Genomic DNA, 24206 nt, shown 5'->3' on the forward strand with positions numbered 1-24206 from the left:
AAAACCCCAAATCCACAATCTCAGTAAATTAGAATATTCTGAAAAGGTGCAATATTCTAGGCTCACAGTGTCCCACTCTAATCAGCTAAGTAAGCAAAGGGTTTCTGAGCCTTTAAATGGTCTCTCAGTCTGGTTCAGTAGGAATCACAATCATGGGGAAGACTACTGACCTGACAGTTGTGCAGAAAACCATCATTGACACCCTCCATAAGGAGGGAAAGCCTCAAAAGGTAATTGCGAAGGAAGTTGGATGTTCCCAAAGTGCTTCCGCAGACGAGCTATGGGGATGCTGACTTCATTTTCCAGCAGGACTTGGCACCAGCCCACACTGCCAAAAGCACCAAAGCCTGGTTCAATGACAGTGGGATTACTGTGCTTGATTGGCCAGAAAACTCACATGACCTGAACCCCATAGAGAATCTATGGGGCATTGCCAAGAGAAAGTAAGAGACATGAGACCGAACAATGCAGAAGAGCTGAAGGCCGCTATTTAAGAGTCCATATGCATGCTTATACTTTTCAGAGGTCCGATATTGTTCTATGTACACTCCTTGTTTTATTGATTGCATGTAATATTCTAATTTACGGAGATTGTGGATTTGGTGTTTTCATGAGCTGTAAGCCATAATCATCGCACTTATGACATCACGGCTTGAACTATCTTGCTTTGCATGTAATGCAACTATCTCATATATTAGTTTCCCCTTTTACGTTACATTACTGAAATAAATGAACTTTTGCACGATATTCTAATTTTTCGAGTCACCTTTAAACAGCCTCTTTCCCAATTATTTAAATTCAGACTTCGAAATGTGCCTTTCTAATGTAATTTTTAAGTGGTGTTTTTTACTCGTATTTTTATATCTGGTCTTAGTATTTTCTTTATTAGGATTCTGATTTTTATTTATCTTGATCTATCTTAAATTTCATAGCTTACCACGGGTCATTCTTTTACATAGTTTTTTTTAAGTGGTGTCTTAATTAGCCTTAACTCTTATTCTCAGATCTGGTCTATACTTAATTTTTATAAGTTCCTATTGTTATCTATTGTTCAATTGAATAAATCTTTTGTTTAAATATGATTGCCACTTAGAATGTTTATATGTATGTATCCGTTTGTAAAAATATATACATTAAGATTCATAACATTATTTGAGACTCATAATTTATTCCCTTCTTTTATGAAGAATTGAAATTCCCTATTATTAACCCTTTAAGTATTTCCTATTGAATTAGATTACACAAGAAATTGTGTGATATCTTTATGATATATGTCTCTAAGTTGTGAAACTTGTATACTCCAAAGGATAGTGTCAGTTCTAATTTAAGAACACTTTTAGGAACTGTGTCTTAATAAATATACCCTTTTATATATCTTTTTGATTTATGCATTCTAAAACATTGTTGGATACAAGCATGGACTGAATGAATGCTGAAATCCACAGTGGAACGCATAGACCTGAGAAAGCCGAAACCGGAAGTGACAACAGCATACAAAGCGGAAGCAAACTAAATGGAGGATTGAAACGCATCTCCATTCCTATGGAGAATACCTGCGAAAATTAAAGCCCATACAGCTGACACTTCAATCATTTAGGCATATTTAAAGCAGGAAAGAGGTCCACAGAAGCAACACTTACGGCACTTTATTCTTATCCTGCCAATATAAAGAAGGAATGTGGTCCTTAACCACATATGCAAATTGAAGGGAGCATAAATATCGGCTCTGGGTTTGTGAGTACCAAGTCACTATTTTAAATTCTTTTTTACTGCACAGACAATATTACACTCTATACCTCCCATCTATGCCTTTATTTAGGTTTGGACAGTTGGAACACAAAGGGAGAGGGTCGCCTCAACGGACCCTAAAGCGCAAGAACCTGAGCCAAGTTTATTGGCAATTTATAATTTATTTTAGATCTTTTCCTTTTTCATACAGTATGCACTGTTATGTATCTTTGTATTTTTTATTTAGAGGGGTGCACAGAATTGAGTATCTAAAAAAAAAAAAGGGGGAACATTAACGTATACGGTATATTCTTCCATATTTGGATCTCTCCATATCTATTTTTTAGTTCACATAAACGCTTCACCGGTATCCTTCCTTTTTTTAGCATCTAAAATCATGTCCAAAACAAAGTGAGTGACCCTTCATTGAATTTCTAATATACATTGGAAGTGTGCTGTTATTCTCAAGCTCTCAATAGTTATGAGTGTCAGTTGATCTCTAGTCCTACATCATTAGACTTCGCGCAAAGAACTTCTGGCAATGGATTTACAATTTATAAGCCCCCATTTTATTTTAGTTCTGTCCCTTGAACCCGCATCCAAAAGGTACAATTATAAGTAAACTCATCTCATACTCTTTAATGACATGAGTTCCACACGCATCTGGTCCCTTATAATGTAATCATGGTACTTCAATGTATGACATTTTGCAGAATAGATAAACACATTTTTCTTTAGGAAGTAAATTATATTACATGTTTGAAACTTAATACAACCTGTGAAGCCATTTCTGGAAAATAATAAAGTTAAACTAACTGCAGTATATGTTCTAGCACAATACATACCAAAAGCAGAAAACATTTCTTTAAGTCTTTTGTCATCCATATCTTCTCCAAAGTTCTTGATGTATACATTGGTAAATTCCAAGACTTTTGTCCCATACTCCAGTTCTCTTTCTCTCCTCGATTTAAAAATGCCTACAAATCTAAGTGAAAGTATATAGTTCAGTGGAGATATTCTGGAGATTCTTGGTTGAACTTTTGCTGTCCATGATACTCACACTTTGCGATCATTGAGCAACATGCCATTCATAGTGCCAATAGCCCGGTTGGCAGCTTCTTGAGTCTCAAAGTGAACAAAACCATAGCCCCTAGATCCATTTTCATCACAAACCACCTAAAAGATGTAAAGGTTACATTCATGCAAGATCGCTTATTACAAAATACAGATATCTATTAAGCAGACTAAAGGTTTCTTAACTTTAAAACCCAGGAAAAGGTAATACAATCTGTAAACAGTGCAGAAACTAGTCTATGAATTAAAAACAGTGACTAAGTACATGAAAAAAGTGTTGCCCACACTTTTTCTCTCAGTAGGTGACCAGTGAAAGGCTGACAGGCTAAGAGGGGCCCACTATTAGTGGCCATTTGGCTAAACTGGTCTCGTGCTCCAACATTGGAGTTAAACGGATACTATAGTGCCTGGAATACAAAGCTGTATCCCTGGCACTAAAGCTCCCTCTGCCTTCCCCCCTCCTCACAATGAAAAAGGGTTAAAAAAACAACCTTTACTTACCTGATCCCAGTGCCGATGCCCTTCGCTAATGCTTTCCAATGGGGAAATAGCGGTCGCTGGATGTCCTCCTGCAGCGTGAGGACGTCCAGCATCAGTTACCGGACCAAAGATCCGTTAACAGTCAGAAGGCGTCTCGACACTCCTGCCTCCAATAGGGAGTTTAGATTTAACATAGAAACATTTTAAAAGCATTCTGAAAACCACCTTTATTTTATAAATACATGGAATGCCAGGCCGATACATTCAACAAAATGTACTGTAAGAAGTTGTGTACTGTAACTGATGTAGACACACTGAAACAGCACTTTATTCTAGATTCGGGTTTTGCCTCGGTGGTGAAAATCTACATTCTTTCATGTAAAGGTTTACTCTGAAAACATAACTTAATATTTTTCACCTTTTCACTCTTTTACAACAATGAAACTAAAAGAATCTGAGAAGAATGGTTTCAAAGTTTACCTGCAAATTTAACACCACATATGCCAGGTAAAAGGATCATCACCACTGTTAAAGCCAAAACTAGCAATTATTTTAAATAAAATAAAAAATAAAAAACAGGGTTATTCATTAATCTCAGAAATTTAGCAACTTAAATTGTAAGTCAAACTAAAATAGCCAAGTGTGACTATGGTAGAACTGTGTTTTTCCAAATCTACTATTTTAGCATCAGTCTTACATAGAAACATAGAACGTGATGGCAGATAAGAACCATTCGGCCCATCTAGTCTGCCCAATTTTCTAAATACTTTCATTAGTCCCTGGCCTTATCTTATAGTTAGGATAGCCTTATGCCTATCCCACGCATGCTTAAACTCCTTTACTGTGTTAACCTCTACCACTTCAGCTGGAAGGCTATTCCATGCATCCACTACCCTCTTAGTAAAGTAATACTTCCTGATATTAGTTTTAAACCTTTTCCCCTCTAATTTAAGACTATGTCCTCTTGTTGTGGTAGTTTCTCTTCTTTTAAGTTTAGTCTCCTCCTTCACTGTGTTGATTCCCTTTATGTATTTAAATGTTTGTATCATATCCCCGCTGTCTCGTCTTTCCTCCAAGCTATACATGTTAAGATCCTTTAACCTTTCCTGGTAAGTCTTATCCTGCAATCCATGAACCAGTTTAGTAGCCCTTCTCTGAACTCTATCTAAGGTATCAATATCCTTCTTTGACCAGCGATTAAAGGACCACTCTAGTGCCAGGAAAACATACTCGTTTTCCTGGCACTAGAGTGCCCTGAGGGTGCCCCCACCCTCAGGGACCCCCTCCCGCCCGGCTCTGGAAAGGGGAAAGGGGTTAAATCTTACCTTTTTCCAGCGCTGGGCGGAGAGCTCTCCTCCTGCTCTCCTCCTCCGATCCGCCTCTTCTCCTCCCCGTCGGCTGAATGCGCACGCGCAGCAAGAGCTGCGCGCGCATTCAGCCGGTCACATAGGAAAGCATTCATAATGCTTTCCTATGCACGCTGGCGTGGTCTCACTGTGAAAATCACAGTGAGAAGCACGCAAGCGCCTCTAGCGGCTGTCAATGAGACAGCCACTAGAGGACATGGGGGAAGGCTTAACCCATTCATAAACATAGCAGTTTCTCTGAAACTGCTATGTTTATGAAAAAATGGGTTAACCCTAGAAGGACCTGGCACCCAGACCACCTCATTAAGCTGAAGTGGTCTGGGTGCCTAGAGTGGTCCTTTAAGGTGTGATTCAGAGATTTAAAGTTTTAAAGTTTAATTAAGAAAATTAAAGTTTGAAAAAAATGTATATTTTGAAACCGCAATTTCCTACTTGTACTTATAGCCCTATAACTTGCATAAGAAAAAAAAAAAGCATGTAAACACTGAGTGTTTTTAAACTCAGGACAAAATTTTGAAACCATTTAGCAGTTTTTTTCATTAGCTTTTGTAGATAAGTAAACAATTTTTCAAGTAAAAGTCAAAATAACATTACATTTTTCACCTTATTTTTTTTTTTTTTTAAAAAGTAAATGATATGGCCTGATACAAATAAAGGTATGTAAAGAAAGCCCTTCTTGTCCTGAAAAAAAACCCAATATTTAATTTGTATGGGAACAGTAAATGAGAGCGAAGAAAATTACAGCTAAACACAAACACCACAAAAGTGTTAAACCAGCCCTGGTCAAAACAGTCCAGTCCTTAAGGGGTTAAAGTTCGACTGGTATTATGGATTTTTATTTTGCCTTTGAGTCTGCAAAAAGAAGGTTTTAAAAAAAATAAAATAAAAAGAAGACATTAAATGGAAAGTATTTTTTATTTATTTACAGGTATATAGTTTTATTGTCTCCCGCTCACTATTTTTAAGGTGAGGAGGTAGGCTTAGGGGCCCCAAGTCACCCCAGGGGGGGGGGGGGGGGGTGGGGGGGGGGGGGTATTTTTACATTTAGCCCCCACCCGTCACCCTTGGGCGGGGGCCGGAGGAAGGACAATAGGTGTCCTCCCCCTTTTTTTTTTTTTTTTTTTAATTCTTTATTTTTGTAGTGCACATTATAACAGACGAGCTTGCGTTACCACAACAGTAGTTGCAAGCTATTCAAAAACAGAGATAATAAAACATTGGCATGGTATCAGTAACATTGGCACTTTTTTTTTTTTGAGGACAAGATAACATCAGGAATAAATTCAGGCTATACATGCACACTCTATATGTAGAGTATAACAGGAAGGAAACTACACCTACATGTCTGTTTCGCAAGTGGCAATGCTCAGTTAGAGTGATATCTAGACATGTGATATGAGTTGAGAGATACAGGGTATGCATATTAATTAATTAGCGAGAATCAGCATTAATATAGCCAGGCTTAGGTATGGAATTGCTCGATAAATGCTAGTGCTGCTGTGCTCATTCTAGGCGAGTAGAGAAGAGGACAAATAGCATAACATGCATTGTAAGAGAATCAGGCTTAAAGTGAAAACCACTGGGGCCGAGCGGTCTATGCTATTACATGTGTCCGTGAGAGACCTGGCAGAGAGAAGTGGGTAGGGGTAAGGTATGGCTGCATGTTTCGTCCAAGAGTGTCAGTTCTTAGGTGGCATGTGTTGAGCAGTTGTCTCTTGTAAAGCCCGGTCTGTGTCTGGCTGTGGAATACTCTGTGCTTGAATAGATTGGGCAGATGATGTCACTTGGGACTTCTAGTCCATGGCAGGTATCCACAGCAGATCGGCATGGTGCAAGATGATATGGGCCTACAGGCTCTTCCAGATGTCACTGGTGTACCTTTGGGTGGTAATAAGGCATTTCTTTTTGTTGCTTGGTGGTCAGCCGAGTTAGATGCTTGGCCAGCTTGTTATGTTTCGTGAGCCAGCTCAGTGGGCTCATAATTCCTCTCCCACTCTGTCACTCCTGTCACCAGGTGGGCGCGTATTGCGGGCAGACCGTCCGGTGGCTCTCTTGGTCACTTTCTCTCCCCGGCTGGGGCAGCGGTGGATTTGTCGCTGTATTCGCTGCACCGTCCTTTGTTTAGGATTAAGGTGTTCTCAGCCGCCGCCATCTTGCACTGTGGGCCTTGGGTGTTCAGCACCCTTTAGTCAGCTCAAGTTCGTCCCAGTGGGGACCGGGATGACCCCCCCGGCCCAGAGGGGGGGAGACGAGGCAGGCAAGCGCCCAACAAGCCATCACGTGGGGAGGGAGACGGGGCAGCGGCCGTCTATCCCGCTCCCCCCAAAGTAGGCCGCAGCCTCCGAAGTCCTGTGCCCCGATCTCGGGGTCTGCTTCCTTTCCCACAGCTGTGTGAATATTTTCAGGCTCTGATCGAGGAGGGAAGGCTGCCTATTGTGGCTTAAAGGCCCGATTCCTCCGGAGCCCCTCCGCCATGCGACCGGTCAGCATGGCGGTCCGGCCCCGCCCCCCGTCCTCCCCCTTTTTAATTTAGGGCCTCCACCCGCCGCTCATGGGTGTGGGCCGCGGGGAGCACAATAGGTCCCCCCATTGTCTTTTAGGGTCCCCACCCGTCGCTCATGGGTGTGGGCCGGGGAGGTTGACACAATAGGTTTCCACCCTATTGACTTTCAGGGCTCCCCCCGATTGTGTGTTAGTGCCCCCACCCGCCACTCATGGGGCGCCCACCCTATGTCCCCTGTTTAGTTGGATAGCCCCTACTCGCGGGGCACGGGTGATGGCTGGGGGGGCACTATGTCCCCCCTGCTAGTTAATAGATGCCCCAACATGGGGCCATTTGTTCGAAGGGTGGGAGTTTTTAAAACAGTGAGCAGTCACAGACTACTCACTGTTTAGTAGACATGCCCCTACTCGCAGAATAGCGAGTAGTGACATTCAGGAGATTTTAATCTCCCTTATGCTAATATGGGGGTCATATTGACCTCCATAGAGTGAGGGAGGACATGGGGGGCTTAGAGCACAGGTCCCCGACGCTTCTATTTTTACATATTACAAAGAGGGAGCTGCGCGCCGGTAGCTCCCTCCTTGTAATAAACTTAAACACCGAAGGAGTTTGTTCATCTGAAATTTCTATTCATTCCTTCGTCTTTCTGACAATAGTGAATGCCTAAGTGTTTAACTGGGAATATTGGGAAATTCACAGCGCTATCTAGTGTGGGCAGATGACGTGTCCCACAACCTATTCCGGGCAAGAAATGAAGATAAAAAAAATAAAAAAAATAATAGGTTATATGGGGGGCAATTAGATGTAGTGGAATTAGCTGGATAAAAAAAAAAAAAGAAAAAAAAAATATTCGGCCAGGACAGTGCCGCATTAAAAAGCAATATTTTCCAGAAAAAAATATAACTAATTTATATAAAAATACATATACATATACATACATACATACATACATACATACATACATACCCACACACATCTTCCAAACAAATGGCCCTCCAATGACATTTCTCAGTGTTTCAGTTAGACTGAGAACTTTTTTCAGGACAAGTTACAACACACACAGGATATATTACTTTGAAATATATTTTAAAGTAAATTTTGATTTCTTGGGTTATCATGGTAATATGTCCTAAGCAACTTAAGGTGATCACTTCCAGGTTAGAGGGACACTATAGGCACCCAAACCACTTCAGCTAATTGAAGTGGTCTGTGTGCACTCCCTTTTGCTCTTAGTGTTGCAATGTAAAACACTGAAGGTCCATAGAAACTGTAATGTTTACATTGCAGCTTTTAATTCAGGAAGCCCTCTAGTGGCTGTCTGGTAGACAGCCACTGAGGGCAGACTTAAACGGACATGAGGAGGAATCAGGTCACCGTTCTTTTCGTTTCCTGACGCTCCAATAGATGGGTTTCTATGTGTGGGACCATTTAACTTGTCATATTGAAGTTCTGGTTCAGTCTTGAAGCATCTGTTTCTATGGAAGCTGTCCACCGTTAATGCAACCATTGGAGATTTTAATGCATCATAAGACAGCGTACATGTTTGTGTGTAGTGGTACATACTCACAGGTGCATTCAGTTGCACTGATAGGTATAATCTGGGTTTCTATGATGGGCTATTGTTCTCTATGCAGATTTTCAGCAGCTCTAATGAAAACCTAGGCTAGAATATGTTTAGATGCTTTCATCTTTGCTCTTCGTCAAGCTACTTTAGCTTTATCCCTAGGATGCATTTCCTTCATGCAGCCTTGTTCACTTGGCATATCAGCTTTGCGGCTTCTGCTTTAGCACGGGCCCTGGTTGCTGTAGAACTAATCAAAGACCGTTCAGAGCAGCTTGAATGTCTAGAACTAGTCCGCTTAGACCCAGAACCCTTGTGTTTTGAGAGCTCAGGGACGCACTAAAACCATACTGTAAAAAAAAAAAAAAAAAAAAAACACACTAAACTAAAAATGGTATCTATAGAGGGCAAAATACTTAGAAATGATGATCTTTAACACAAGTGAAGGAACTGCGCTCAAATTCTCAAGTATATACCAGTTGTATATTTTCTAGTGGCGCTAAACAAGATCTTCAATATTTCACCTTTAACCCCTTAAGGACACATGACATGTGTGGCATGTCATGATACCCTTTTATTCCAGAAGTTTGGTCCTTAAGGGGTTAATGCCTTCGATGATGACCTTCAGGGGTATCTCCATGTTCTCCAGAAGCTCTGATGATAATGCGAGTTCCCAGAACATTAAAGCCATTGTCATCAAGTCCAAGAACCAACATCAATTTGGCCAATATGGTTTTATGACCAGAACTATGGCTTTGTCTGCTTTTATTTTCTGTACAGCCCTTGAAATAAGGGAGAAACACATAGGTTTTCACAGGGAGAAACACATAGGCGAGGCTGAAATTCCATTTGACAGACGGTCCATCGATGACTTGGGGAAAGTCTCCTTCGAACAGGGAGGTAAATCTTTGTTCATTTGGCGTTCTTTCTTATGGACATAAGACCGATGACAGGCATACCGAAATTCTTCACAATCAGAAAAAAGATGATTGGACTCCGAGACCATTAGTTTTGGGACCACTTTGATTCACAGAGAGTCTGCTATAATGTTTATTCCTCATATGAAGGGCAGACCTTACAGATTTTTCATAAACTGATTTCATCAGGCTTATGATCCAACCATGCTCTTTTAAGAATCTGAAAGTATACTTCACATCTTCTATAAGCACGCTTGTCTTTGCCTTGGTGAACCAGTCGTCTAGATAAGGAATAATGATAATTCCGCTGATAGGCGCCAGGACTTTTGTGAAAATCCATGGTGCTCAGAAGAGGCCAAATGGCAGGGTCTTGAAGGACATGCGTAACTGAGGCAATTGTTTCCATTCTGAAGTGTTGATTAGGTATCAATTTATTTCCTTCAGATCTAGAGAAGGACAAAAAGAAATGTCTAGCTTCGGAACCAGAAATGAACAACAGTATGCTCTTTGGAATTTTTGAGCCTTTGGAACACTCTATAACCCGTTAATGGGGTCATGGTTGAAGTAAAGTAAAGTTGAGTTTTCAGCTTTGACTGGTAGTAAGCAAATTGAATGCGATGAGGAAAATGTGGAAGCTTTATGGGTAAATATCTGCTTGGGGGAAAAGAAGGGAAACCAACTATTGGTTGGGATATGTTATAAACCACCTAATGTTAATATTGACGAGGAACAACAGCTGTTTGAGCAAATTGAGAAAGCTGCAAATCTTGGTAACACTTTAATTATTGGAGATTTTAATTACCCAGACATAAATTGGGACATAAGGACTAGTAGCTCAGCAAAGGGAATTAGGTTTTTAAACTTGTTAAATGACAACTTCATGTCACAACTTGTACAAGCACCAACTAGAATGGACGCTTGTCTGGACCTGGTTTTAACAAACAACGTTGATCTTTTGACCAACATTCAAGTAGGTGAGCACTTGGGAAATAGTGATCACAATATAGTGTCCTTTGAAATAAACTCAAAAAAACAAAAGCACATGGGGTATACTAAAACATAATTTTAAAAAGGCCAATTTCAATAAGATAAGGGAAGCTTTACAATATATTGACTGGCATAAACTCTTTAGTGAAAAGAACACTGAGGATAAATGGATCATCTTCCAACAAATATTAGAAAGGTACATTTCTCAGTATGTACCATTGGGAAATAAGTATAAAAGAAACAAATTAAAACCAATGTGGCTTAGTAGAGAAGTAAAACAAGAGATTAAAAATAAGAAAAGGGCATTTAAAGCATTTAAATCAGACAAATCAGATGCATCTTATAAAAGATATAAGAAAGCAAATAATGCGTGCAAAAAGGCAATTAAACTTGCTAAACTTCAAAATGAAAAAATGATAGCTAAAGAGAGCAAAACCAACCCCAAAGCATTTTTTTTTTTTTTTTTTGAATTCTTTATTTTTGTTGTGCAAGATATAACAACAACACTTGGTCTGCCACGACAGCAGGTGCAAGTGGAATAACGGCAAACATAGTAAATACAAGGTATGGCATGTGTGAAAACGGCACATTTTATAAGTATAGTAAGCAGGGCAATCCAGGCCGGTGTTTTACATAGTTGTGGGAGCAGTGAAAGCTGGATCATACAGCCTGGTGTTGTATTTGTTAGGCCTAACGCCTCGTATGTACTAGTGGATGGGTGCTGGTATGGACTTTTCGGGCGGTATAGGCCTTTTGCTTCCTGATTTAGTGGATAGGGGAGCAGTGTGTGTCTTTCTATACAAGAGGCTGCCACCCGCTGGGTGTCTTGACGGCCTTGATGCAAGATCAAAGGGTGGGGTGGGGGGAGGGGTAGTTAGAGGTTTTTCCTCCGTTTAGCAGGTATGTGTAATTAAGCATCATCTGGTATTGCGCTTAGTGACAGGAGTCTTCTAAGCTGATAATAATGATAGAACGGCATTTCAACAGTGAATTAAACATGAAAACAAACAGTTACTCAAATAAAATAATAATGTTGCGGTTTTAAATCAGGGTAAACCATAAGAGAAAGTACATAACCGTTTCCAGGACACTGGTACAAACGGGTAAGTCCAGTTAAAGTTCAGCCGACCCCTGATACCGGGAAACGCTGGCGCTCTGTCAGGCAGTTCTTCTGGGTCTTGAGCACACGTGTGGGTTCACGCTTTTCCCCAGTGGGTCGTGAGGGAGCTCTCCGCTGGTTTCGTCTCCCTGGGTGTTGTCTCGCTGCATCTTGATTAGCTTTGCCGTTGCTTTGCAGTTGGGGTTTTAGTAGTGCCGAGGGGTTCCGTTCTTTGCGGCCGCATGGCCCGGCGTCTCCACTTCGGGGTTCGGCTCCGGTATGTGTCCTCGTGGTGTGTGGCTGCGCAGCTCCCTGTGATGCAGCGTTGGCTTGGAAGCGATGCTGAGAGCTGCGTTGATAGCCAGGAGTGTGGTCGGGTAAGACTTTTGAGAGTATCGGCGTCTTTTCCCGCCTTGAGGCCCTTTGGTGTCTGCGCTGCCGGACGGCCATTTTAGAGGCTTGGGGAACTTGCCTGTAGGACCTGCGTCTCGCTGCTGGACGTATCCAGGAGGCTACCGTTTGGACAGCTTGGCGGTGGGTTGCCCCTCTTCTGCGCAGAGCTGCCGTGAGGCCCGCACAGAGCTGGTCAAAGATTTCCATAGGGGGTTTACTAGGTTTAGGGTGGGTAGTCCGCTTTCTGGGTACATGCTGGGCGACCATTTTGGCTGGTCCCTGGTGAGTTTTTGCTCCATCATAGTGCTTAGCTGGCTTGCTCGCTTTCCCTACTGGTTTTCGTGTCCAGAGGGGACCGGGATGTCCCCCACCGGTCCATAGGGGGGGGGGGAAGGCTGAGGTGAGGTCGCTTGCGGGCTTTTGCGCCCTGGAGAGCTGCCGTCTCACCCTGGCTTCAGCCTCAGTAGGCCGCATTTGGATTTCGGCGTTGCCGGCTTCGGCAGGCCCCGGGGTGGTATCACTGGGTCCAGCGGGGTATCCCCGACGTGGGTGATGCCCCCCTGGGTATTTTTGGCTGGATGGCCGTCGCTTATAGCCCCGTATTTCGCCCGCCCGGCCGGAGCTCATGTCGGATGCGTCCATGCGGCTCGGCGGTCAGACTCCGCCCCCCCCAAAGCATTTTTTAAGTACATAAATTCCAAAAAACCCAAAACTGAAAGTATAGGTACACTTAAAACTGAAACGGGGGTGTTCGTTAATGAAGACCAAGAAAAGGCAGGAATTCTAAATAACTATTTCTCCTCCGTATATATTAAAGAAGAACCCATGGCAATAGATGTGCAAATGATTGCTACTAAAAACTTGCAGAATAATTGTAATTGGTTAACTCAAGACAATGTGCTGCAGCAACTAAAGAAAGTTAATATAAACAAAGCTCCAGGGCCTGACGGTATCCATCCACGTGTACTTAAGGAACTAAGTGTAGAAATAAGTGAACCTCTGCTTTTAATCTTTCAAGATTCTTTTCTTTCAGGAAGTGTTCCGGAGGATTGGAGGAAGGCAGATGTGGTTCCTATATTCAAAAAGGGTTCAAAATCCTTGCCTGGAAATTATAGACCTGTGAGCTTAACTTCTGTGGCTGGTAAAATATTTGAAAGAATTCCTTGAGAAGAATATGGTTATCAGCAAAAATCAGCACGGTTTTATGAAGCACAGGTGATGTCAAACTAACTTGATTGCGTTCTACGAAGAAGTAAGTAGAAGAATAGATCAGGGTGTTGCAGTGTATGTGATCTATTTGGATTTTGCCAAGGCATTTGATACAGTTCCACACAAAAGATTAGTGTTCAAACTCAAGGAAATCGGTCTCGATGAAAATGCTTGTTCTTGGGTAGAACATTGGCTTAAAAACAGAATACAAAGAGTTGTCGTTAATGGTAAATTTTCAAGCTGGACAGAGGTGGCAAGTGGTGTCCCTCAGGGGTCTGTTCTGGGACCCCTTCTATTTAACATTTTTATAAATGATCTTGAAGACCGCATTGAAAGTCATGTTTCAGTGTTTGCAGATGACACAAAACTTTGTAAAATAATACAATGTGAGCAAGATATTACTTTGCTGCAGAAGGATTTAGATAGACTGGAGGACTGGGCACTCAAATGGCAGATGAAATTTAATGTTGAAAAATGCAAAGTTATGCACTTCGGCGTAAAGAATACACAAGCAACGTATACCCTTAATGGAAGTGAATTAGGGATAACAACACACTAAAAGGACTTGGGAATTGTTATAGACAACAAACTATGCAACAATGTGCAATGTCAATCAGCAGTGGCCAAGGCCAGTAAGGTATTGTCATGCATGAAAAAGGGCATTCATTCTCGGGACGAGAATATCATTTTGCCTCTCTATAAATCACTGGTAAGACCACATATTGAATATGCTGTGCAATTTTGGGCACCTGTTCTAAAGAAGGATATCATGGCACTAGAAAAAGTGCAGAGGCGGGCTACAAAATTAATAAAAGGAATGGAACATATCAGCTATGAAGAAAGGTTAACAAATTTAAACCTATTTAGTTTAGAAAAACGTCGCCTGAGAGGGGATATGATAACATTATACAAATATATTCGGGGCCAATACAAACCATTGTGTGGAAATCTATTCACAAACCGGACTTTACATAGGACACGAGGCCATGCGTTTAGACTGGAAGAAAGAAGATTTTGTCTAAGGCAAAGGAAAGGTTTTTTTTACTGTAAGAACAATCAGGATGTGGAATTCTCTGCCTGAAGAAGTGGTTTTATCAGAGTCCATACAGATGTTCAAACAGCTACTAGATGCATACTTGCAAAGACAGAATATTCAAGGATATAATCTTTCAATGTAGGGTAATAGCTGCTTGATTCAAGGATAAATCTGACTGCCATTCTGGGGTCAAGAAGGATTTTTTTTTGTCCTAGCGTGTTGCAAAATTGTGCTTCAAACTGGTTTTTTTTTTTTTTGCTTTTTGGATCAACAGCAAAAAACAGGTGTGAGGAAGGCTTTACTTGATGGACGCAAGTCTCTTTTCAGCTATGTAACTATGTAACTATGTAAGACTTAAGGAAATTCGAGCTAGGCGTTTCCAAGAAGTTTATTCTGTAACCTCTTGCTGCTATGTTTTAAATCCAGTTTTCCAAAAATACTTCCTGTCTTTTGGAAGGGCCTTCTTTGTTTCTAATATCTAATATCTTCTAATGGAGAGTCAAGTAGTTTTTTTCTTTCCAAAGGAAGTTCACATAAAGCTGTTTTAGATGCTGTGTCAGCTGTCCATGCTTTAAGTCACAGGGCTCTATAGGAAATGGAGGTAAGACCCATAGTACAAGCCAAAAGCTTTAAAACTTCTGTAGTCATATCCATAATGTATTTGTTAGTTAATCTAAAGTTAAGCAATACCTGGGAAAGATCTTTGTCATGATGTTCCAAAAGGCACTCTTCTAAAGCCTGAATACAGAAGCTTTGGCCACAGAGGTGCCTGCCATTGCTGCTTTACCTTGAAATCCAGCAGCTTGATATGCATGTCTGCAAGATGTTTCCACCCTATCATCAATAGGGTCTTTCAATCCAGAAACTTCCACAATTGGAATTATGGTCGTTGACAACTGAGCTACTTGAATATCAACAGAGGGTAACTCTTCCTATATGTCTTCTCCGTGTAGCTTAAAAATCAGTTTGAAGTGTCTGGAAATTAACACCCTTTTTTCCTTGGTGAAGGATGAACATTGGTTGCAGATCTTTTTAGTACAATCTAAAAGAGGTGTGGGACATTCGCTACAGACCAGATGTCTAGACATATGCAGCCATTTTAGGAGCTGGTGTCACCTTTTCTTTGTCCATTTTATCTGGAGAGACAGGACTGGACATATCTGCAGTAAATAAAATAATTTAAAATGTTTCAATCATTTTGAACTATAATGAAGAAACAGAGATATTTAAAGTTGAGACTATTTAAATCTCACCTCAAAAACCTCTGACCCATGTGGGGGGCTGGTGACACAGGAGATTTGTTCTGAGCAGCATCCATGCTATCAGGAGGATCTTTACAGCTTAAATAGCATTTCATTTTTAAAATTTGCTCCAAAATCTGAAGTTCCGGTACGTGCATGCACAGCAGCGATATCGGAACTTCGGTGGAACACAAGGCATCCTGGACATGCGTTCCACTGCTGTGCACATACGTCTTAAATGAGCAGTGATCTTTTTGCTTTGCTGGAAACCGCACTCGGCATAAAGCAGGCTTCACATACCTGCTCCGTAACTTCTAAGGCTGGAGTGTGGCCACTCAGCTCTCCACCCAGGGAGCTATCGGGCCCCGACCCCCTGGCAGCAACCCATGTGCCTAATCATTTCATGTAACGTGCAATGCTAGTCCGTCCCTGTAGGAACAAGAAAAAGAACCGAGGGACTTTCTGGCAGGTCAGTGTTTTAACCTCTTAGAGTGAGCAATGTTTTATGTTAATTTCTTGCAGACACTTGTCCCAAGGATGAGTGCATCCCCTACTGTACTGCCACCATATGTCAGGAAAAATTAAAGTACACTTTATGATTCAATAGCTTGTATAACCACCTTTAGAAGCAATAACTTGCAGTAATCTTTTTCTGCACAGCTCTCTTCATTTCTCACCAGTACATTACAATCGGGTTGAGGTATGGACTTTGACTGGCCATTTCAACAACTTGATATACAGAGGAGGTCATTATCAACTGAATGATTGCAAGGTTGCAAAACAAGCCTAAATCATCACCCCTCAACCACCGTGCTTGACAGTTGGTATGAGGTATATGTGCTGATATGCTGTGTTCGGTTTTCACCAAACATCTCCGCTTTGGTCTCATCAGTCCAAAGGACATTGTTTTAGAAGTTTTGTGGTTTGTTCAGATGCAACTTTGCAAACCTAAGCAGTGCTGACATGTTCTTTACAAAAAAGAAGAGCCTTTCTCCTGGCAACCCCTTTTTAATTAAACCTCATTTATTTTGTGATAACATTTAACATGCTAACTGAGGCCTGTAGAGTGTGAGATGCAACTCTTTTTGCAACTCAGTTTGCATAGTCATCCACTCCTGGGAAGATTGGCAACGGTCTTGAAAGGTTTCCACTTTTAAATAATGGTTCTTACTGTAAAATTGTGTACTCTAAATGATATGCTGTGTTCGGTTTTCACCAAACATCTCCGCTTTGGTCTCATCAGTCTGGCTTGATAACCCTTCCCTGTTTGATGGGCAGCAACAATTGCTTCAAGATCATTGCTGAGGTCTTTGCTCATTGGCATTGTGTAAACACACACGAATGCACCAGACAAGCAAACTGCTAAAACTTTGAATTTTGTAGAGGTAGTCACACTTGCGGATGATCAATTAACTCAGACATTTGATTAGCAGCACCTGTCTGCTACTTAGACTCTTAATTCCTAGTGAAGCAGTAAGGGTGTACTTTGTTTTTCATTTTGGCTTTATTTTCATTAACCCCTTAATGACGAGGGGGGATTGCCTTAACAACGTTAAAATTAACCCCAGATTGCGGCGATCGCGGGCTTAATGGTGCTCCGGTCTGCCTCTGTATTATAGGCAGACCGGGAGCACCGGATCGGGCTGTCCAAGCACATGTGCCCGCTCTGACAGCATGTCAGAGCGAGCACATGTGCTGTGTATACTTACCTTCCGCCTCCCTGCACTTCCGGGTTCACTGTGAAGTTCAGGGAGACGGATCATCAGTGATCCTGCCCCCGTCAAAAAAATAAATAAAGTTAAATTAAAATCCCACCCCCCTTTACACATTTTAATAAAACATTAACCCCTCCCCTGCCAATTGATCACTGACTACAGTGATCAATTGGCAGGGATTACATTTTACTATAATCTGATTTTTTTTTAACCCTCAGGGGTTAAATTTATTTTATTAATTAATTTAAATATTTTAAAATGATAAATTTAGCTAGCTGGGGAGGGTGTAAGTTAGTGGGGAATTGGGTGATTTAGTGTTAGGCTAACTAGGGGTTAACGTTAAAAAAGTTTTAAAATCAGCTTTAAAAAGTTAAAAAATTAAGTTAAAAAAAAGTTTTAATAACGTTTAAGTAAAAAATTCAAAAAAAAATAAACCCTTTACCCAGTCCAAATAAAAATTAACCCCTTCCCTGCCAGTCGATCACTGCCTACAGTATTATACAGTATTATACTGTGATCTAATTTTTTTTTTTTTTTTACACCCTGACGATTAACATTTATTTTTTAACCCTCAGGGGTTAAATTTATTTAATTAACCAATTTAAATATTGTATAATTAAATATTTTGCTAGCTGGGGTGGGTGGGAGTTATGCGAAAATGGGGAATTTACTGTTAGTGCTGCTTACTGCTAGTTAGGGGTTAACGGTAAAAAAAAAAAGGTTAGAAAAATGTTAAATCTGTAAAAAAAGTTTTACAAAAGTTTAGGAAACTTTAAAAAAATTAATAAGCAAAACATAAGTTTGAAAAATAGTAAAAAGTAAAAAAAGTTTTAAAAAGTAAAAAAAACACATTTAAAAATGCTCATTACCACTACACCTGGAACAAACTAGAGAAAAAATGATCCCACGCTAAGGTTCAAAATATGCCTTTTGAAATACCCTGGGGTGTCTACTTTAAGAAATGGTAGGCCTTTGTGGGGTAGTTTGAATTTAAAACCTGCGAAGATGCTTGGAAATTGCACATAGGCCCAGCGTCAAAATTCAAAGTTCTGTAAAAACTGATATGGCTTGGTCTCCTATATGGCACTGTAGCTTCACGAAATAGTGCCAAAGACATTCATTGGGGGGTGTCTTTTTACTCAGAAGACTTCGCTGAGCATAATTTGGGGGGTTTGAACTTAGTGGCACATATGAAATATACAAAATGCCCAGCAAAAATGCAATCCGTATGTAAAAAAATGCCCCAAATTATTTTTTACCACATACTTTGACATATATTGGTGAAAAAATGGGGGCATGCTAAGGCACAATATGCACCTTATGAGATACCCTGGTGTGTCTACTTTTAAAAATGGTAGGCCTTTGTGGGGTTTTTTTGAACAGTCAAACTGTTATAATACCCCAAATGGAAGCATAGGCTCATTAAATCCGTCTCTCAAAATTCTACTGTGAATACTGAAAAGGGCAGGTTCTCCTGTATGGCATTGTAGCTTCACAAAATAGTGCCAAAGACATACAATGGGGGTGTCATTTTACTCAGCAGATGTAACTGAATACAAAATAAAACTTTGTACAGGAATAGCGCACACCAACTTTACAAAATACACATGAGAAGTTCTTTGTTATAAGTTTGTGTGCCAAAACCCCCCAAAAAAATACAATTTTACTCCAATATTTAGCAGAGGTTGGCGGTAAAATGGCTACGTAGAAAGTGTCAAAACAACCTTGGGTAAATAGCCTGTGGTGTCTACTATATATAAATATATACTTTTGTGTGGCAATTTTGTTTTCTTTTATGGCTATTAAGCTTACAAGACAAACATACCAAATTCTAAAATCGCTCCACATTAAAAGTTTATTTTACTCCTTGTGCTTTGTGACCTGTAACTACCACAAAAAACTGAAAATCCAAGACACATTATATACTCTGTAAATCAGAACAACTAAATGAATTTATTTTTAATTACTTTCCTTAGCCTGCACTAATTGTGCACACATTATTATTGCAAAAACTGTAAAAAAAAAAAATCTAAATTTTTCATTTATTTTGCATTTTTCTGTATCTTTTGATAATAAATAAGCATTTATGTATATATGTTACATCAAATTAAAGCCCTTTCTGTCCTTTAAAAAACGGTATATAATATGCGTCGGTGCAATAAATTAGTAAAATGCAAATTGCAGTTGAACGCAAACAGCAAAAAATGCCGTTGTCATTAAGTAAAAGACAAGCTTCTGAAGCTCTGTCCTTAAGGAGTTAAACGAATCATGACACTAATAGGTCATTTTTTTATCTGAGGTTGTATTTACCCAATTTTAAGGCACACTAAGGAGCATATTCTTATGTCATACGTAAAACGATAGAATTCAAAGAGGGTGTACTTTCTTTTTCCATGACTGTACTTGTGGCACAATTATTGCCACCCTTTAAGTCAATACTTTGTGCTACTTCCCTTTGCCAAGGTAGTCGCATAATTGTAAGATTATAGGCCAATGACACATTTATATATAAATCAGGATAGTATTAAAAAATATACTTACTTGGATGAGGATTTTTTTATAAGCATCCCAGGTAAAATATCAATATTTGTCGTATAATAAAATCAAGCCGTTAGAAATCTTGTATGGAGTTTAAATGTTCTAAATACCAGAATTAGTCATGTTTTTGTCTTGATTTATCTTTAAAGCACTGCCAAAATGTCAGAGGATTCTGTATCAGTTCGAAAAAGTCTACAAAGTTATTGCTGGAAATAATTCAGGAATCTTCCCAGCCATGTGCTACCTTGTTTGGGCAGATTTTTACTTCTGTTCTCATCTTTGAGGCTTTTACATATATTGTCCTTCACAATTTTAATATATTTTAAACTTAAGGTCCTGACATTTTTAATACCTTTTCTTATGTCCTCTAGCTTAAAGGGACACTACAGCTTAAAGCAGCATGGTCATGCCGAACTTACCTTTCTCCTATTTATTCCGCTTCTCTCCCTTTTAGGATCTGTTCTTTATTTCTTCCTATCTGCTCTAGTTTTCTTTAAAACATAAGACAAAGTAGCCACTATTTTGTCTTATGTATTTTTCCTACGCTTGACCCAGGGGAGGTGCAAAGTTCGCTCAATTTCCTGTGGTCAAAGCAATTTCCCTTCAACTCTCAACTTCCTCCTGCTGCTTCATTCAGCGTTCAAAAGCCGCCAAAACTACCAAATTTATTCCTAACATAATGAGACCAGTTTGTCTATTCCTGTTAGGACGCAATCCGGGAGTTTTTCTTAGGATGGGAGTTTTATTCATTCAAATGAAATTCCGATCCGATTTGTGCTGCGAGTAGGTAGCTCCCCAATTCAAAATTAGGGACCCATCTACTAAAAGGCTGGAAGACTGGTCTGTGGTCTTTCAGCCACATTTACTAATACTAAGTATAAAGTAAACATTACTTCGTATTAGTAATTAAGAGAGATTACAATATCCCTTCTGCCCCTACTTGCTATACCGCGAGTAGGGGCATGTCTACTAAACAGTGGGCAACCAACATTCTAAATAATCCACAGGGACCCCCCACTCGTGCACTGCAAGTGGAGGCACTAAACTAAACGGGGGACCTAGTGTCCTTCCTCGGCCCCCACCCGCCACTAGTGGGGAGGAAAACCTACTGCCTCCCCCCGGCTACCACTCATGAGTAAATTATGGGGGGAGGGAGGACCTATTGTCGTCCCCCCGGCCTTAGCCCATGAGCGGTGGGTGGGGGCCCTAAGATACAATAGGGGGGCCTACTGCGTCCCTAGCCCCCATCCATGAGCAGCGGGTGAGGGCCCTAGTGACAATAGGTGGGGCCTAAAGCCTTCCCATGCCCTGCAATTTAACTGAGTGTTCTGATTGGTTGTTTTAAGCTAACCAATAAGGGTGCTCAGAGTCAAATTGAAGGGCATGGGAGCTCAATCTGCGCGATTCCCTCGCTGAGTGAAGTTGGATTATTTTGGGGGGATTTCGGGTTTTTTTTCGGCACTCTGATTTTTTTTGTATTATTTATTTTACAAGTTCGACGGGAATTACGGATTTTTATTTGGCTTTTAAGGGGTTGAAAAAAGGTTTTAGACAAAAAAAAAGAAAACACCAAAAACGACATCTAATGGCAAGTATTGGGGAGGGAAGGGAGGTTACTTTTACATTATTATTATGTTATTTTAGGCCCCCAACAACCAGTGGGGGGAGAAGGGGGAGGGGGGACGATGACTATAATAGGTCCTCCCCTCTCGTCACTAGGGTCTCCACCCGCCGCTCATAGGTGGGGGCCAGTAGGTACTCACTATTGTATCTTAGGGCCCCCACCCGCCACTTATGGGTGGTGGCACGACAACAATTGGTCCACCCCCCCTATTGTCACTAGGACCCCATCTGCCGCTCATGGGTGGGGGCCGATAGATACAACGGGGGGAGGGAACCTAAGGGCCCCCCAACAGGTGCTCATGGGTAGGGGCCGAGAGGGTACACTAGATCCCACGTTTAATTTAGTGGCCCACACTCACGGTGCACGAGTGTGGGCCCCCGTGAATATTTTTAAAGGTGCCCCACTAAGGGGCACTTTATTAGAATGTTGGGGGCTCTTTTTTTTTCCACAGTGAGCAGCCACTGGCGGTATAGCGAGTAGGGGCAGAAGGGAGATTGTAATCTCCCTTAATTACTAATACTAAGTAATCTTTACTTAGTTTTCGTAAATTTGGCTGAAAGACCAATTTAGGTCCTTTTAGTAGATAGCTCCCCAATACCGTGGGAATTAGCAAGCTATCTACTCGCGGCATGAATAGGATCGGAGTTTTATTCATTCAAATAAAATTCTGATCCGTACAAAAACTTCCGAATTGCGTCCTAACACGAATGGACAAGCTGGTCTCATTCTGTTAAGCTGAAATTCGGGAAAATTGCTTTGACCACAAGAAATGGAGTGGACTTTGCTCCTCACCTGGGTCAAAGCTGGTCAAGCGTATGAAAAATACATAATACAAAATAGTGCCTACTATGTCTTATGTTTTAAAGAAAAGTGGAATAGATAGGAAGAAATGAAGAACAGATCCTGAGAGAGGAGAAGAAGAGGAAGCAATTGGGGAAAGGCAAGTTTGGCATGACAGTTCCTCTTTATTGTAGTGGTTCTGGTGTCTATAGCATGTCCCAGGAGTCTTGGCACTGTAAACACTGCCTTTTCAGAGGAAAAAAAGGCTGTATTCATATTGCTGCCTAGGAACATCATACAGATGATTAAACAGCAATTGGATAAATACTTGCAAAAACAGAATATTCAGGGATATACATTTTAATTAGTAGTGTAACAGCTTCTTGATCCATGGCGATAGCGGACTGCCATTCTGGGGTCAAGTATACTTTTAGTATTCACTGCATCTCTATGATGAGAGCTGAATGGCGCAGCGTGGCATTTTGCCATGCATGCACAATAGCCTACTCAATGCTTTGCTACGGGAGTGCATAGAATCGCCAGAAATCATGATTAATGATCTCAGCCATGGAGGCAGGGACAATCAGGACGAGACCAGTTCAATGGTGGAGAAAAGGTAACCTTAAAACCTAATCCAGCACTATAAAGTTCGAAATACATGTTTGTATTCCTTACACTATAGTGTTCCTTTGATGATAATACTCCTCTTGCCTAAAGTTGATTGGCAACTGAAATAGAACCTTGCTTAACCCCTTAAGGACCAAACTTCTGGAATAAAAGGGAATCATGACATGCCACACAGGTCATGTGTCCTTAAGGGGTTAAGATCCGACCAGCCATGTAAAGAGAAAAAGTTGTGAAAAACAGAGCACCCAAAAAAAAAAAAAAGGATTTAGGCATATGATGTTATAAGAAGTACATTAGATAAAGTATATTTATGGTGTGGCAGAGCCACTTTAGGTTATTTTACGAATTGCAATATGCTCCTTGCCTCAAAGAACAAATGCAGTTTTATCTGGTTTATGATTACATAATACTATTGAACAAACAAAAAGTTGTAAAGAAAAGTCAGGTTTATTAATGCAATGATCCAGTTTAGCTCAAGCTAGTGGGAGCAAATGGTATCTCCACACAAACTGGGAAAGAAATCTGAAATCTGGCTCAGATACTGTTGTCAGCACAATATACTGTGGAAGTGCAGGGCACTGCAGTAATTCTTTAAAATCACCAAAGGATTATGAAAATGCTTACAAGCTGATACGACATGACAATACAATGAATACCATCATCTTTTGCTACATAAAACATTGATACATAGCCTCTCTCACGAGACTGGTTTAGGATTGTGTCCTACAGTTTGACTTCATTGTTTTATTTATCTGGCACAGCACAAACTTTTTATTCAAATTAGTCTTTTCTGATCCAACTTTTTTCCAACCAACATTACTGTGTAACTATGTAACGCAACCCAGCAAGAGTCACCTAAATACAAAACTTGGTCACACAAACAAACGGACAATACTTTTAAAGGCAAAGTAAAAAATAGTTTGCTTCTGAATGTTTCCAAGATCTGCTTTTCCTGTAGCAACACCTGCTGTGACAAGAAAATAAGAAAGGCCTCTGTCACTCTTCGTCCTGTCCCTGCTTGAAGATAACTCTGCAGTGAAATAGGAAAACAAAATTACGTTTTTTTCAAATGCACCATAAGCATAAATAAGTGAATTTCCCCTCATGGGGAGACTGCTAGCAGTACTCCTACAGATGGAAAATATGTGGGGTGTGCTGTCACCAAGAGTCTGTGTGACCTGTCTTTGTTGCAATGCAATAACTTGGCTCTCCCCAAGTTCAAACGGTAATCTAAACGTGGACACAGTGGTCACTGTGCCTAGAGGGATATTGGCTACACCTTGCTGACGAGGCCAAAAGTAGCCCGAAGCGATCGTCCAGGGTTGCG

The 24206-nt window shown here is 40.7% G+C and overlaps 1 protein-coding gene across 1 annotated transcript in view; it reads right to left on the reverse strand.

Moving 5' to 3' along the window:
- LOC134566144 (embryonic polyadenylate-binding protein) overlaps positions 1 to 24206 on the reverse strand; it is a 262979-nt gene that overhangs the window by 136209 nt on the left and 102564 nt on the right. The window contains exons 4-5 of the mRNA XM_063425849.1: positions 2789 to 2904; positions 2574 to 2713 (exon numbers count right to left, since the gene is read on the reverse strand). Coding sequence (XP_063281919.1) covers positions 2574 to 2713; positions 2789 to 2904 — 256 coding nt within the window. The remainder of the gene's footprint in view (positions 1 to 2573; positions 2714 to 2788; positions 2905 to 24206) is intronic.

Source organism: Pelobates fuscus, chromosome 6, assembly GCF_036172605.1.
Source record: "Pelobates fuscus isolate aPelFus1 chromosome 6, aPelFus1.pri, whole genome shotgun sequence".
In the NCBI taxonomy this organism is placed as follows: Eukaryota; Metazoa; Chordata; class Amphibia; order Anura; family Pelobatidae; genus Pelobates; species Pelobates fuscus.